This window comes from Lathamus discolor, chromosome 14 (genome assembly GCF_037157495.1).
Source record: "Lathamus discolor isolate bLatDis1 chromosome 14, bLatDis1.hap1, whole genome shotgun sequence".
NCBI classification, from domain to species: domain Eukaryota; kingdom Metazoa; phylum Chordata; class Aves; order Psittaciformes; family Psittacidae; genus Lathamus; species Lathamus discolor.
Genome location: NC_088897.1, coordinates 11640958 through 11655209, shown reverse-complemented (window position 1 = coordinate 11655209; position 14252 = coordinate 11640958). Strand labels below are relative to the sequence as shown.

The 14252-nt window shown below is 50.6% G+C and overlaps 1 protein-coding gene across 9 annotated transcripts in view; it reads left to right on the top strand.

Annotated features, from left to right (window-relative positions):
- Positions 1-14252, top strand: part of MSI2 (musashi RNA binding protein 2) — a 212300-nt gene that overhangs the window by 125955 nt on the left and 72093 nt on the right. For all 9 annotated transcript variants that reach the window (XM_065695193.1, XM_065695195.1, XM_065695192.1 and 6 more), the window contains one exon: positions 2297-2345. In XM_065695193.1, the coding sequence (XP_065551265.1) occupies positions 2297-2345 (49 nt within the window). The remainder of the gene's footprint in view (positions 1-2296; positions 2346-14252) is intronic.

Genomic DNA, 14252 nt, shown 5'->3' with positions numbered 1-14252 from the left:
TTCTGCTACAATGCCTGCCCTAAAAAATAACGCAGGGTGGGGTAGGCTCCGAAAGGGCAGAGACGGAGATAAAATGTTCTGACCTTAGGAAACAGAAAAGATAACCAATTAGACATTGTTGAAAGGGCACCAGCTGGCTTAAAGAACACCCCACTGATTATTCTTTCGTAAAGACAGGCTTGGTCCACATCTGAAGCTCAGCTGCGGAGCCGCTTCTCCCCTTTGCAGGCTTTCAGGTTTGAACTGGTGGGGCTGACCCTTTCCAAGGTAGCTGCGTGTCTGGTTCGGAGCCCAGAAGCAGGCCTGGGGGGTGAAGTGCCCATCTCCAGGGTACCGGCATGCCTGGGGTCCCAGCCAGGGCATGGAAACCTCCTGGATCAGCCCATGCAGGCTGCCTCGTTACTGCTAATAGGGGTTTATTTGCATAAGAAAGCCCTCTGCCAAGATCATCATTCCAGCAAGCAGGGCTCTCATACATGGCACAGAACGTTGTTTGCCCATAGGACGTGTGTCTGGTGGGTGAGAGGACGTGTCAGGTTGTGGAGGTGGGAGAGGTGAACAAAGCTGCAGCTCCCCACTGTGACCAGGAACTGTACCCAGGGCCCCTCATCCCTCCCAGTGCTGGTCTTGTGCCAGGACCTGTCCTTCTGCCACAGCAGCACTTGGAGGAGCAGGATGAGGCTGCACAAGAGGTTCAGATCAGATCCATGGTGATGCTGCTGAGCCCACGGGGTTTGCACCCCACAGCTTCGGCTGCCGGGAGACTTTGGGCTCAGACACGGCCGTGCTAAAGCAAGGTTAGCATCGTGCCTCGTTTCATGTCTCTTCTCCCCCTAACAGCAATGCAGGCAGCCCTGTGAAAGTCCCCAGTAATGTCCTCGCAGGAGGAGGAGTCATTCTGAAATGACAGCCCTTTCAGTGTGCGTCCAGCCTGCAGCCAGCATCACCTCCTGGGCAGGGGACCGGGACTGGTGGATCTGTGCTGCAGTGTGTCCAGGACCAGCGTGGGCTCTGGTCTGGGATGTGAGGCAGAAAGGTTACACTGGGAGTGCTGAGTGTTAGAACTTACTGGTGTGGGGACACGGGGTGGTTGGCACACTGGGGTGGACCGAGGCGGAGGAAGCAGTGATGCTCCAGGAACCTGCACGAGGTACAACATGTAGTTTTGGGATCCAGGGAGGCCAAGACCTGTGAGAATGAAAAGTAAAGATTGCTGTGCAAACAGAACCCCGGGGCAGAGATAAGCGGTGGTGCGGGGTGAAGGGCAGCCCTGTCCTTATCTGCCTCCTGGTATTGCTCATACTTGTGAGTTTTCTTCCTTGGAGTGAGGAAAGACAGCAGGACAAATAGCTCTGTGCTTAATGTGCTTTGGATTTTTCAGTGCATCAGCACCTTTAGGTCTCGCTCAAGATGGGTATCGAGGAGCCGTGCTGTTCCTCCCCATCTCAGGCCGTTGCTAACCCAGTTTGCAAACCACTGTGAAAAAGTGAAGTACAGAGACAGGTTTTAGATGAGGACGTTTCCTGCAGCACACAGGGCCAACCTGCCCCAGCTCCTGCAGCCTCAGAGCAGCCGTTTGAACATGTGATAATGCTGGAAAATAAACTCCAGCACAGCATCCTTCTAAAATAAGTGTAAAATGTTAGGTGTGGCTGCCCGGATTAAATGGAGGTGGAATAAATCATGCAAATAGTAATGAAAGTTGAAAGCAATTTGGTTGCACTTCAATACGTTTCATCAGTCATCTCTCTTCTGAAGTGGAAATGCCAAGCCTGATGCGAATTAAACCCTCTCCCTCTCCCCTCTTTCCTCTGGCTTTTCAAAGGGCCTTTTGAAAGCCTCTGAATACCTTTCTTGCCTGACCAGGTTTTACCCTGCTCATACTTCTTGTAACCTCCTAATTCTCAGCCAAGACAGTGACTCTAATTTGGAGAAGACATGGGCTCGATTTGCATCCACGGTTCCTCTCCTGATCCTTCCTTATCTCCCTGCAAAAGGGAAAAAGGCTGGGATGAGGCATAGCCAGGGACCGACAAGAGGAGGAATTGCTGCTTAGATACGTGGTTTTTTAGGGCAGCGGAACTCTCAGTGCTGGCTTTTCTGCTCTGGGATCAAGTGTCAGCGGGGATGGGGGTGGAAAGCAGCAGATTCCCAAAAGGAAGAGCTGACTGAGCGCAAGGAGATCGGATGCATCGTTTGCACCTGAGCTGAGGCTGCTGCTGCCCTTGTCTCCCCTCCTGTCCGTCTGCTGTCTTTGTGAAGGTGTTAAAGCACACGTCTCCCTTCTCTCTTGCAGGTAGAGGACGCCATGCTTATGTTTGACAAGACGACCAACAGGCATAGAGGTAAGAGAGAGCGGGAGCTCAGGCGTCACATTGTGGGCAGCTTCTGCATGTGAGCACAGCCCAAATCGCTGTCAGCGTGGTGACCCGGTGCCTAAATCCAGTGGTGCTAAACCCCTCTGTCCCGCAGGTGCTGCAGAGGAAGGGCTGTTTGGCACGTAATGCCATGTGTTGTGTGGATTTGCTTATAAGAGTTGTTTTTTCTGGTCAGTCTAATGACTTATCTTTGGGAGGACCATTGCTGGGCTCTGTACCATGGTGGCTGTCATTCAGTTAAGCTGGGCATAAGGCCAGTGAAGCTGAGTTACCAGGAAATTAAGGTGCTGAACCCCTCTGCTGGGGTTTCAAGTGTGCTGGAGGTTTACAGCTGAGGACTGCTCGTCCTCTTGGCAATGGTAGCTCAGAACAAGCAGGATCTGCAGAAGAGGAATTTCCCTCTCCATATTTCACAAGAGAGACAGGGTTTCATCACTGCTTGTACAGCTCAGTGAAAATGAGCTGAGGATTGCTTTCAATGCTGTGGCCATTCCTTTCGGCAGAAATAAATGATGCTCCTCTGTCTCTCAGCGAGCGGCTCATGTTATCGCTGCAGGCAGAGAGCAGCTCAGCATCCGCTCTGTTCGTCTGGGATGGGGTTAGATGTACCTGTGCTCTCAGAAGGGCACCAGAACTGCCCTGGGGACAGGCTCAGAGCCCCTCTTCCCTTTCCTCTGAATGACATTGATTTTATGCCACCAATCTCCTTGCTCTAATGTGTGTGTTTGGAGGCAGTGCAGGAAACCAGCGCAGCTTGTGGCTTCTGCCCCCGTGCGACAGCGTGGACGTGTAGCCCTGAGGTTTGTCGTTTGCCCTTTGCGCTCCAGCCTCTTTGAGGGGCTCTCTCGATGGATGTGGTTGCTGTCTCCGTGGTGGATGCAGCCTGTTTGTTTAGAGAGGCTGCTCCGAGGTGTTAAGGAGCCTGTGTCTGGCCAGGCAGCGATGGGAGCATGGGGAATGGGAGAGGGGAGCAGCCCAGCTCATCTTCAGCTCCATGGCAGGGTCAGAAGGCCTGACCTCCCAGCGCTGTGTGAATTATTCACTGCTCTGAGACTTGCCTTAACAAGGAACTTGGTTTGGGTGGATGGTTGGGGTAGCGTATCCCCCAGGATAGCGTTCCTCCCCACCAGCACTTCCTTCCCAGGCACTGAGCCCTTTCTGATGTCAGGGATCGTAGTACCCTGCAAAAGACTTGCTTGGAAGGATGAGCTCGTCAGAGAAGGCGAGTGACCCACCAGTGCCCATCAGTTTGTGACAGGAACCAAGTGTTCAAAACCCTTACATACTTTGCAGAGTTCAACCCCTGGCAACTTCCTTTTATATCCAGGAATTTTCTACCCTTCTCTTTGCAACCACCCTGAAACAGGCCATAAATACCCTTCTCCATTCAGGATGTTGGCGTCTTGTTTGTTGCATTGAAAGCTGTGTTATGTGGTGCTTTTGTGCTGGGCACAAGGGCCCCGGCCCTGCTCTGATGTGATCTGTGGGCAGCTGGGCTCTGGTTCTGGGGGGTCTCAGCAGACTGGGCCCTGGTGAATGTGTTCCAGCAAGGCTCCTGTTTGTATTCCTTGTTTTATTCCCTTAAGCCATTCCTTAATCTGGGAAGTTTATGCAGTGTGCATCAGGCTGGAAACACATCCTGGTGTTCATCTCCATGAGGCTTTTGCAGCCTGTTTTCCAAGTCCCCAACCTTGTCTCGGCCCCTCTCACCCCACAGAGCAGGTCTTTGCTATCCCTCTCTAAGGGCATCAGGGGCTCCATGGGGCTGGCTTGTCCTGGGGGGCATCAGCCTGTCCTGTAGCCCATCAGCAGGGCTGGATGGCCCCAGCAGCTGCCTCGTCTCCAGATAAGGCTCTGCTCCAGAGACAGAAAGTCTCCATTTGCTGCAATGTCCCAGATCATGGAGTTGGTTCTCAGTGGGGCTCTTGGCTGTGCCCACAGCGGGCTCTGTTCCTCCCCACCAAACTCACTGGTGGTCACCAGTAGTGTTTGCCTTCGCTGGGATTCATTGCCCGGCAGGCAGAGACTCTGCAGGGACAGTAATAGAGCAGCGTGCATTAGTCCTTCCTTTGCTTCCTGCAGGCAAGATGCTCGTCCCCTCCCTGTGTACCTCAAGGTGATCCCTTCTTTGTCCCCGCCGGTGGCACTGTGCTGCTGTAAGCACTTTGCAAGGCGCGAGGGCACCAGGAAGAGTCCGTGTCTGTGCTCCGCTAGTGCTGAGCTCTGCTCTAACAGCTCTGCTTCAGCTTTTCTGTGCTCTGTGGGGAGCCTGGGATAGCGCAGGGAGCCCTGCTCTCAGCTGTGAACCTGAGCGAGCAGCCCCACAGGATGGATGCCTCTTCCCTGAGCATCTTTCCACTGTCTTGTCTGGAGAAATGGTCCGTAACTGCTGAAGTTGAGGGCTGCAGATGCGGGGGCACTTTAGCTGCCATGGAACCTTCTGTGTCCTCCACAAAAGGGCTTTTTCCCCACAATGTCTGTTGGAGACAAGAGGCAACAAGTCTTCCTTTTTTTCCCCAGGAATTCTATGACTTTATTTCATTGTTTTATTTTAATAGCCTGTTTTACATGCAAGCCACAACATTTCCCTTTGTATTAGCATTCTTGTGTAATCTCTTTACGTGAGATACAAGAGGGGAGGAACTAAGAGTCCAAGAGGATCAAAAGCAGACTCCAGATGTTGTTGAGTAGAGGGATGATGCTGCCCATACCTCTGGTGTGCTTCGTCAGTCAGGCTCTGAACCCAGGTCTATCCCTGCCCATGTGGTCCAGGGGCGCCTGGAGCCCCCTTCCCCAGGTCGTTACCCCTGCAAGTCCAGGTGGAAGGAAGAAACAAGTGCAAAAGGCAGAGTAAAAAGTCATCTTCATCTTCACGCTTGAATTTATCCGGTCCTTAGTGACGTTTTTCCTTCTCTGCACAGTGGCTAGGGCTAATCAGGCTAATCCGCTGGCTAGTGGGCTCTTGTGATGGAGCGAGTCCTGCTGCATCAGTGGCTGATAAAATCAGCCCAGATTTTACAAATGGTGCCATTCTGATTGTGTAGGAAAGCGTGTTTAAAATGCAGCCGCGTGCAGCAACAGTGGTAATGGCAATTCTGAAATCCACTTGCAGGTTGCAATCTGTATCTTCAGATTAGCCAAGGCGAAGAGGAAGGGCAGATAAAATACCCATTGTGGTTTCTTGTAGGTAGCCCATGCTTGGAATAATCAGTGTGGGCAAAGGAAGGGAAAAGCATTAACGTTCCCTTCCCTACTGCTCCAAGGCGAGATGAATCTCCTGGAAGCAGACTGGGGAGATCTGTTGACATAATTCTGGCACATGTGTGTTACTCGTGTGCGCGTGTCCTGGTAGCGTGTAACCCGCCTGTGCGTAACGCGGCGCTGGCCCGACACCAGTTCGTAAGTGCGAGCACACAGATGTGACCAGATGTAGTAAGAGGGGTTTCAAAACTACACATCACTGCTTGGAAACCCAAAATAAACCTCCGAGCCTTGCCAATGGAGCGCATAACCTCAGTAACATAAAAAGTGTCATCAGGCTCATCATGGTGTTGCCTCTGCTGGTGTCTTTCTTAATGTCCAGCTATTTCTGGGTGTTCTATAAGGAAAGTAAGACTCAGGGCTATTGCAGTTCATGCCTGTCTGTAGCATTATTAAAAGGCAGGCTGCAGAATCTGTATTTGATAATAATAAGGAGTGGTTAATTTGAGGAGTATTATTGGTAAAACAGTCCCTTGCTTCAACAGGATGCAGCATCTTCTCAGTAGGACCCTCCTTCTAGCCTGGCTGCTTTAGTTGTAATAGCAGAACACAGTGAAGTAGCACTTACAAGGCACGTCTCTGGGTTAGTTTGATTAAAATGCCATTTCTTCTTAGAAACGAAGTGTTGGTGATGCTCTGTTTCTGTAGCTTCTGCTGTACTTCTGCACTTCTGTACACAGAGCAAAACCACATGCAAAAGTTCTCCACTCTGGAAGACCACTTTCATTGCGTTCTTCACTGCCTAAAGTTTCATAAGCTGGAAATTACTGGGTCAGTCCTGAAAGGATTTAGTAATTGGAAAGAAGAAAGAGGGTGGTGTTATTTAGTTACCCTTGCAAAGGGTAGATAAAATCTGGAGTTCAGCATTACTTATTGATCTTTGGGGTTGGAGGGAGCCTGGCAAGATGATGATGTCCTTCTGAGTTCATTACGGAAAGCAGCTCCAGAAAGCACAGCAATTCACTGCCAAGCACAGCCAGCAGCGGGGCAGCGTGGCCACATTGTCCTTGTGTTTTGCTGGGTGATCCCAGACAGGAGCCTTGGCTGCTGCATCCAGCCGTACGTGGAGGGCAGGGTTGGATGGAAGCGTCTGAGCCGAGGGGTGCAGGAGTGGGCTCAACCCTTCCCAAGCCTCTGCAGCGGAGTATCTCCTGATAAATCTTTGCAGCTCCCTTTCCTCCCCTTTCTCTCTGCAGTTGTTGAGCACCAGGGCAGAGATGAGTCAAGAGAATGTGGTATATTGTTTAGTTATCATAATGGGATGCTCTCAAGCACAGCTTTTGATGCTCTCTACCAGCATGTACTTGTTGCTGCTCCAGAAGCTCTCCTTTTGTGACAGTCCCACGTCTTGAACTTGCAAAAAGACAAAGCTCTTGAGTGATTGAATCCCCCAGGCTGTAATTGCCCGTATTGAATGTAATACTCTATGTTTTTCAAAGCCATACAGCCCCCGGAGTTATTTTCATATCAATTAACTCTCTCTCGCCGTTGGGAATGGCAGGGGGGGAGAGGAGGGAAGTGACAGCATGTGATTTGGACTTCTTGGATCTTAGAACTAAACAAAGTTGAAGAAATGCAAGCTATCTGTGTGACACTAACAATATCCTACGTGTTAGGGGTTAAAGCATCTCCCGAAGACAGGCAGCGATTGCGGCAGAGCTTTAAAATGGCTTGGATTTGTACAGGGAGACCCCTGGTACCCTCATGAAGCATCGCAGCAGCCTTCTTCTGGAGGTGTGGGAGCTCTGTAGATGTGGTTTGATCTAAACCCACCGAATCCAGACCGAAAGATGTGTTCACCTCGTACCACTGCGCACAGGAGCACTGCGTCCTTCCTGTGCCTCCGCTCTCAAGGAGGAACGTGAGGGTCGTGCTTCGTGTTTGCGCGATCCCCATCTGCAGATTTCAGTGCAGGGAAGTAATTGTCCAGGTGGAAGCGGTTGGTATAATGGTTGTGTTTATTGGAAGAGACAGGAGTGATGTTGTTAGTGAGATATCGTCTGTGCCTCGGCAAAGGATGATGCTTTTCATAGGAGAGAAATAGCCTTTTGCATGCTGTGTGGCTGCCAAAACCTCGGGTTTGGAGCTGACCTCTGAAGTTATAATTGACGTTTTTATAGATGAGATATAAATATAATTAAGAGCCGCTGCAATTATTTGTTTATCGCCATCTCCCTCAAGCAAGGCAAGGTCGTGTCCATGTGCAAATACCTCCCCAGGCACTTTGGAGTAAAGAGCAGTTAAAATATATAGAAATAATTGCCTAATCTGGTCATTCTCAACATAGTTTCTCTTGGCAGCAGCCTGGCGATGGCACCGAGCAGCAGCTCTTGGTCTGCTCACATAGTTCTGCTTTCAGAAGGATGGAGCTGAAGGCCGAGCTGCTGTTTGGCCAGGTTTGACCACAGGATTGTGGAGAAGCATCCACAAACACAGTGGTGATGGGGGTTTTTTTCAGAGCATAAAGGGCTTTGAGGGCTTTGGATGAAAAGTGTAACCTCGGATATAAATGGAGGCAGCATTATTGTTATTGCTTCCCTGGATGAGACGGGCTTTTATTTCCTTGTCAGTTGTACCACTTCATAAATGGGACTCCAGAGAGTGCAGTTGGTTTGTGGGAAGCAGAAATTCATCCCGGGGACCTGAGGATTGCAACAGGGAGAGATTTAACCCTTGCTGCGCAGAGATGCTGCGTGTTTATCTGCTGCCAAAGGCACCGTGGATCAGAGGGAGGGGGAGCTGCAGACAAGGGGGGGTAGAGTGATCTTTAAGCAAATATTTGCTTCAAACTTCACTTGAGGGCTGTGAAGAGTCACCGGAGTGGTGATGGCTGGGCACGAACGCCGTCACTCAGACCTGTCTGTTTAGATTGCAGCTATGACACTTTAGATGTGCGTGTTTTTAATATTACACCCTCCCTTATAAATATTCATGTCCTAAACCACATTAACACTGACGAGTGATATTCACATCCCTGCTTCATGTCGTGAGCTCACCTCCTTCCCGGCTGGGTCCAGGGTGGGAGCTGGGATGGCTGGCGGTGTTGAGATGGAGCACAGGGAAAGGGCTCATGGTTTCAGCCCCGCTCATGGCATCCGTTCTGTTCTCCCCTTAGCCTTTGTTTCAGGTGGTAAGGACTATCTGTGAGTGTTACCCCCTTTTGGGGTGACCGCCGCTCCTGGGTTGGTGGCATTCACACAGGGCCATGCCAGTGGCCCCGAGCTTGATGGGCTTGGTGCTGTTCCCTGCTTTGGTGTTAATAAACACAGAACAGAAAGGAAAAGCTGCCAATTCTTGGATCCATCTCCCTTGCCTTTTAATTTCCTGGCCAGCGTCTATTGCTGCTGCATCGGGGCACCTTACGTGGAGTGTAAAACTAAATGCATTCAATCCAGTGTGAGCCCTGCATCCCAGTAGACTCCGTTTCAGAATAGCAAATAAGGCTCCTGGCCACGCTTTTCAAGGCGATTATTGAACGTCTCGGGTGGTTACAGTCATCCTGCCCCCAGCCTCATGCTGGATAACGCCACCTGAGGCTTGGAATAATTGCCCAGCTCTGTACTGTCTGTCATACCTTATTGCTTAATTTTATACCAGTAATGAAAGTGCATCCAGAGGAGGAGAAAGAGCGAGCAGCTGCACTGGCCGGGGTGCACGGGGGAATGGGTATGTGCAGGTCTTGCTCTGAAGAAAGGAGAGGCTCAGCTTGGCAGCAGCATTCAGGAGAGGACTTGACATTGTCATTCTCTTGTTTAACAAACAAGTGCAATAATAATAATGGGGGGGGGGGGGAGATCCCACCGACCATTAAATAGTTTGGAAGTCTCCAGTTACACAGACTTTCAGGTAAATATCAGCTTAAAAGTATATCGTAAAGGACAGTAGGTTTGTAAAACTCATTTGTGTCTTGTCTTCATAGTTAACAAGTTACTTAGTTCCCCCCCCAAGGCAAGCCCTACGCAGCCAGACCTTCTTGACCTTATCCAGCCCCTCTTTTATTAAGCCTGATACTGGCAGTAACAGGCTGGGTGCCCTCCCTCAGCATCCTCTCCTGCAGTGCTGGGTCCCTGGTAGCTCTGCAGAGGGGGCATCAGGCACAACCAGAGGCAGGATCCTGATCCTGCTCTCATTCCCGAGATGGAAGCGGCTGCAGGAGCCAGAGCGTGAAACCTGCAGGCAGGAGGAGGAACAGGAGGAAATCTGGCATTTTCTGTGGCACCTGTGTAGATGGTATTAAATGGCTTTTCAGATATCAGTTAAGCTTTCTGGGATGCAATAAATGATGGGTTTGTATCTTGGCAGGGGCTGGCACCCATTTGCTTCAGATGGGAAAGCAGACAGGAAGATGGGAGATGGTCGCACACAGGTATCTGTGTGGTGTCCAGGGCTAAACATAGGCAGGACCGTGAGCAGAAAGCTGGGTATTTCATTCCTGTAGAACTGCAGTTAACTGTTGCTATCTTGAAAAGAAAAATCTTCCTATTCACTTGTACTGAACAGCATCAGTTACTTGATGCAGTTGGGCTGCAGTCGTATTGCAGAGTACATCAGTGCAGCCTCTCTCATCTCTGAAAGGTTCTTCAGGAAATGTAAAGCAAGAGTTGTGCAAATGTTCAAGAACTTTCTTCAGATGATGGTACAGGCTCTGTTCCGCCTGCAGACGGTCGCTGTGGGAGAGCTGTGCCAGGGTGAGGGCTGTGCGAGAGCAGACAACGTGATCTTCCCAGCTGGGGCTGCGCTGAGGAGACGGAGAGGTCATTTTAATACGCCTTCAGTTTGCCGTCCTTATTGTCACTGCTGAGCAGCCAGTGTGAGTGGCAGATAAATTAGCAGAAATCCTGATGATCTGTGAATGGAAAGAAACTTAAATGCCCTGAATAAGTCCTTGCTTATGAATCTACTCTGCTGATGAAACCAAACCCCTTTGCTTCCCAGAACGCAGGAGCGAAGTGATTAGCAGGTAGCTTCAGGTCTTGGGGGACTGTTTGAAAATGTTAATTGAGGAAAGGCCAGAAACAGGAGGAGAACAAAATGCAACATTTACATAGAGAGGCAGTCTTCCCGCAACAAGCAGCATTAAAATCAGCGTGGTGACCTTGAGAAAATAGGCAGCTCCTCGCAGCATCCCCGTGCCCAAAAATGTGATGTGAAGATACGGAGACGCAGAGCACAGCTTCGACTCCCTGGTGTGTTTGCTGTTCCCAGTGGATCAGTGAAAGCAGACCGGGCCAGTCCTCTCAGATGTGCACTGGGCAGGGAGGAGCTCCTGTTTTTCATGTATCTGTGCTTTGTATCTGCTGGTTATCACAGAATCCCAGCCTGGTTTGTGCTGGAAGGGACCTTAAAGCTCATCCAGTTCCAAGCCCCTGCCATGGGCAGGGACACCTTCCACTAGAGCAGCTTCCTCCAAGCAATTACACATTCCCTGTCCCCAAAACCTTGAGATTCAGCAGCAACTCGGGTTACACAGTGCTGGTAGCAAAGGCTTTTACCCTTGAGTGTGCTCTTCTGTTTCATCTCTGCTGTCCTCACCATCCCTGGCTGCGATTTGGGTTTTCTGGGCATTTATTTATGGGTAACTCAGATGGGGGATGCTGGTCCAAGCTTTAGGATGCATCTGCATGGGAACATGAGTGCAGTCTCCTGCCTTGCTGACTGGGCTGGCGTGCTCAAGCATGTGGCTGTCCCCAGAACCCCGCTCTGTACCCAGGGTCATTTTTGCAAGGCAAAAGCTCTGAGTGCCTGCTGCCAAAGGATGGCTTGGCAATGGCGATGTAACTGGAAACATCCCTACCCTGCAGTGAGCAGTTCACAGCTCTGGCACAACGTTTCACCTGATCACAAAGGCAAATGAGAAGCTGCTCAGATCACCAGTGTAGGTATGTAAGCTGTGTGCGGGGTGTGCAGGCTCGCATGGGGTCATCGCCGTTTTGCATCGCTGTGCTCTTTCTTCCCGGTGCTCAGTAGCGGTTTTCCCAAAACATTGAGGTTTGACTGAGGATTTCTTTAATTAGGTTGATTAATACGTGCTGGTGAGGGGAGATTTTGCTTATTCTGGGTGTTTTGTGTATGTAAGCTGAAGTCAGAACATCTGGTGCTTTTTTTGCTGGATCCAACAGAATAAGTTGAAAAATGGCTTCTTTCAGAGAAGTGCAGGTCGGCGGGTTTGGGTGCTGGGGTTTTATTTACTTGAATTTAATGAGTGTTTTCTGGACCAGAAGGAGCATCCTCACCTGCTGTAATCATTCACAGGTTGTTCTCCATGTTAAAACACCCAGCAATGCGAGCAGCTTCCTCAGTTTTCTGCTTTGGAGTGACAGATACACCACCAGTAACCCTACACAGCCCTCCCTTGAGTGATTTCAAAGCTCTTTAGAGGTGTGTGGTGAATTAAGCTTTGCATTGTCCCAGTGAAGCCAGTAAGGGTAAGGTGGGGATCGGGGTGCGGGGTGATGAACTGTCTTGGTACCGAGCGTGGGTCTCAGTCTGACTCTGTGGCACCATCTCTCCATGATCGCTCTTAGTGGGGCCATCGCCAGCCCCAGGATAAGTCATCTGAGAGCTATGTGGTTGACTTCAGTCCCAGCAAGGCTCTGGTGATGGAAACCATCCTCCTCATCCATAGCACGAGTCACACGTGAACACACGTGTCCAACAGTGTGCTCAGAATTAGAGCAGGATCCATAGGGAGAAGCCTGGCAGGAGAATACGCTTTGAGCATCATTGCAGCAGCAAATATTCCCCTGTCAGCTCGCAGGATGTTCGGATGAGCTGAAATCACTTCAAGCCATCAGCGGCAGGTTTGGCTGTTGCCAGTCCCTGTTCTGCAGGCCTGTTTCCCCCTGGATCAGAGGAGCAGAGGGTTTGCTGCCCTCCGGGCTGTTGGCAGGAGGTGCTGGTCCCTTCCCGAGCTCCTAAGCTCTGTGCAGGCTCCTCACCCCAGGCAGGTCCCTTGGGCATGGGCTGGGGCTGGGCATTGAGCAGACACCCACCAGGAAGATGGTCAGAGCCTGTTCTAGCAGCTCTGTTCCTCTTCACCCACGAAGCAAACTGATAAAGCAGTAAAAACATTTGTTTTCCAACAGTCTGAGGATGTAATTGCAGGAAAACAAAACAGGAAATCAGACTCCTGAAGTGTGGGACTTGTTTTGCTGCCACTCGGGAGCCTGTTCCCCCCTGCACAGGGTTTCTCCTTGATTTCCCTTTGTCCCTCGCAGGGCAGGAGCCCGGGTGCTGGGGTTCTGGGGGGGTTCGGAAGCAGCCCGAGGGTGGTGGGAGCTGGAGGTGGGCTGACAACCTGCCTGTCTGCTGGGGAAGGAGCAGCTGCGGAGGGAGAGGGGAGCAGCTGTGGGTACGGAATTAGTCATTCTGTGAAGAAATGGGTTTGATAAATAATAAAACAGTGGTATTAACAACAGATGCTTTCCAGGTCAGATGACTTTGATAAAAGCACCCAACAGCCATGGCTAATGGTATGAAAAATGTGTATCTATATTTATAGCTCTATCTATATGAAAAGGCGTATAAACAGGCACGTGTTTGCGGGCGGACGTGTGTGTGTGTGTGTACATGCTCACGTCTAAATGTACCTGGCATTTTGTTTCTGTTTTCAAGTGACAGGAAGAGTGTCGCTGCTCCTGTTCTTTGCAGCCTTTGAGACTCGCCAGGAAAGCCTGGAATGTGATCCGTGTCTCCCTCCCTCCTCTCCTCAGCTCCATTTGGTTTTGCGTTCCTACCTTTTCATTTTGATGCCTGGTTTGATGTGTAAAAGGCCCTGCCTTACGCAGTGTTTCCTTTATGGTGATTTTCTGTGCCCTTCGTCTCGTTCACCTTAAATCGCCGATAAGAGCGTTTTTAACTGGAATTGCTGCCTGGCACCGTTGCACGCTCCCGGCTGGCTGCCAGCGGAGACGGGAATGCTGAGGAGAGGGGCTTTGGGAAGCCTTCCCGAGCAGCGTGAGGAGCGCAGGACCTGGGCTGCAGGTGGGATGGAGGAGGCTGAGGAAGGGGAGGAAGCACAGCGGGACCAGCTGGGGTCTTCTCACCCAGCCATTGCCTTTGAACTCCCCGTGCCACGGCAGCCCCACAGCAGGAGCCTCCATCACCATGTTGCATCCCTTGTAGCGTGAATGCTGATGCTTTAGCAGGGGTTGGTACCAGCCCCTTCCCAGCAATGCCAGCGGTTGTTGAATGTTTCCCTCTCTTTCCTCCTGCTTAATTACTATTAGTCTAATTGATTTTAGTCTAATTATTGCCACCACCAATGCTCCGCACCAGGGGAGAGGCGGGAGTTGGCTCAGTGGTGGGGTCAGTTTGTTTTCCCCTCAAAGCCATAAAAGCAAACCTGGGGATCGTGGTGTTTTTATAGGGTGACCCAATGTTGCTTGCGAGTTTCCAGCGCATCCTAGTAATTGAAATGCTTTGGGATAACTGTTGGTTGTGCCAGCTGAATGTGATTTATCAGGGGAAGGCATCAGCAGTGGGAATATCAGTAAATAGAACTGTCTGACATGGCAGGTCATTTTTAGTTTAATATAGTGGATTTAATGAACTCTTGTCTTTATAATTCATGGTACTTGCCGAATGCATCCATTTCCCCTCCGTAATGACGTT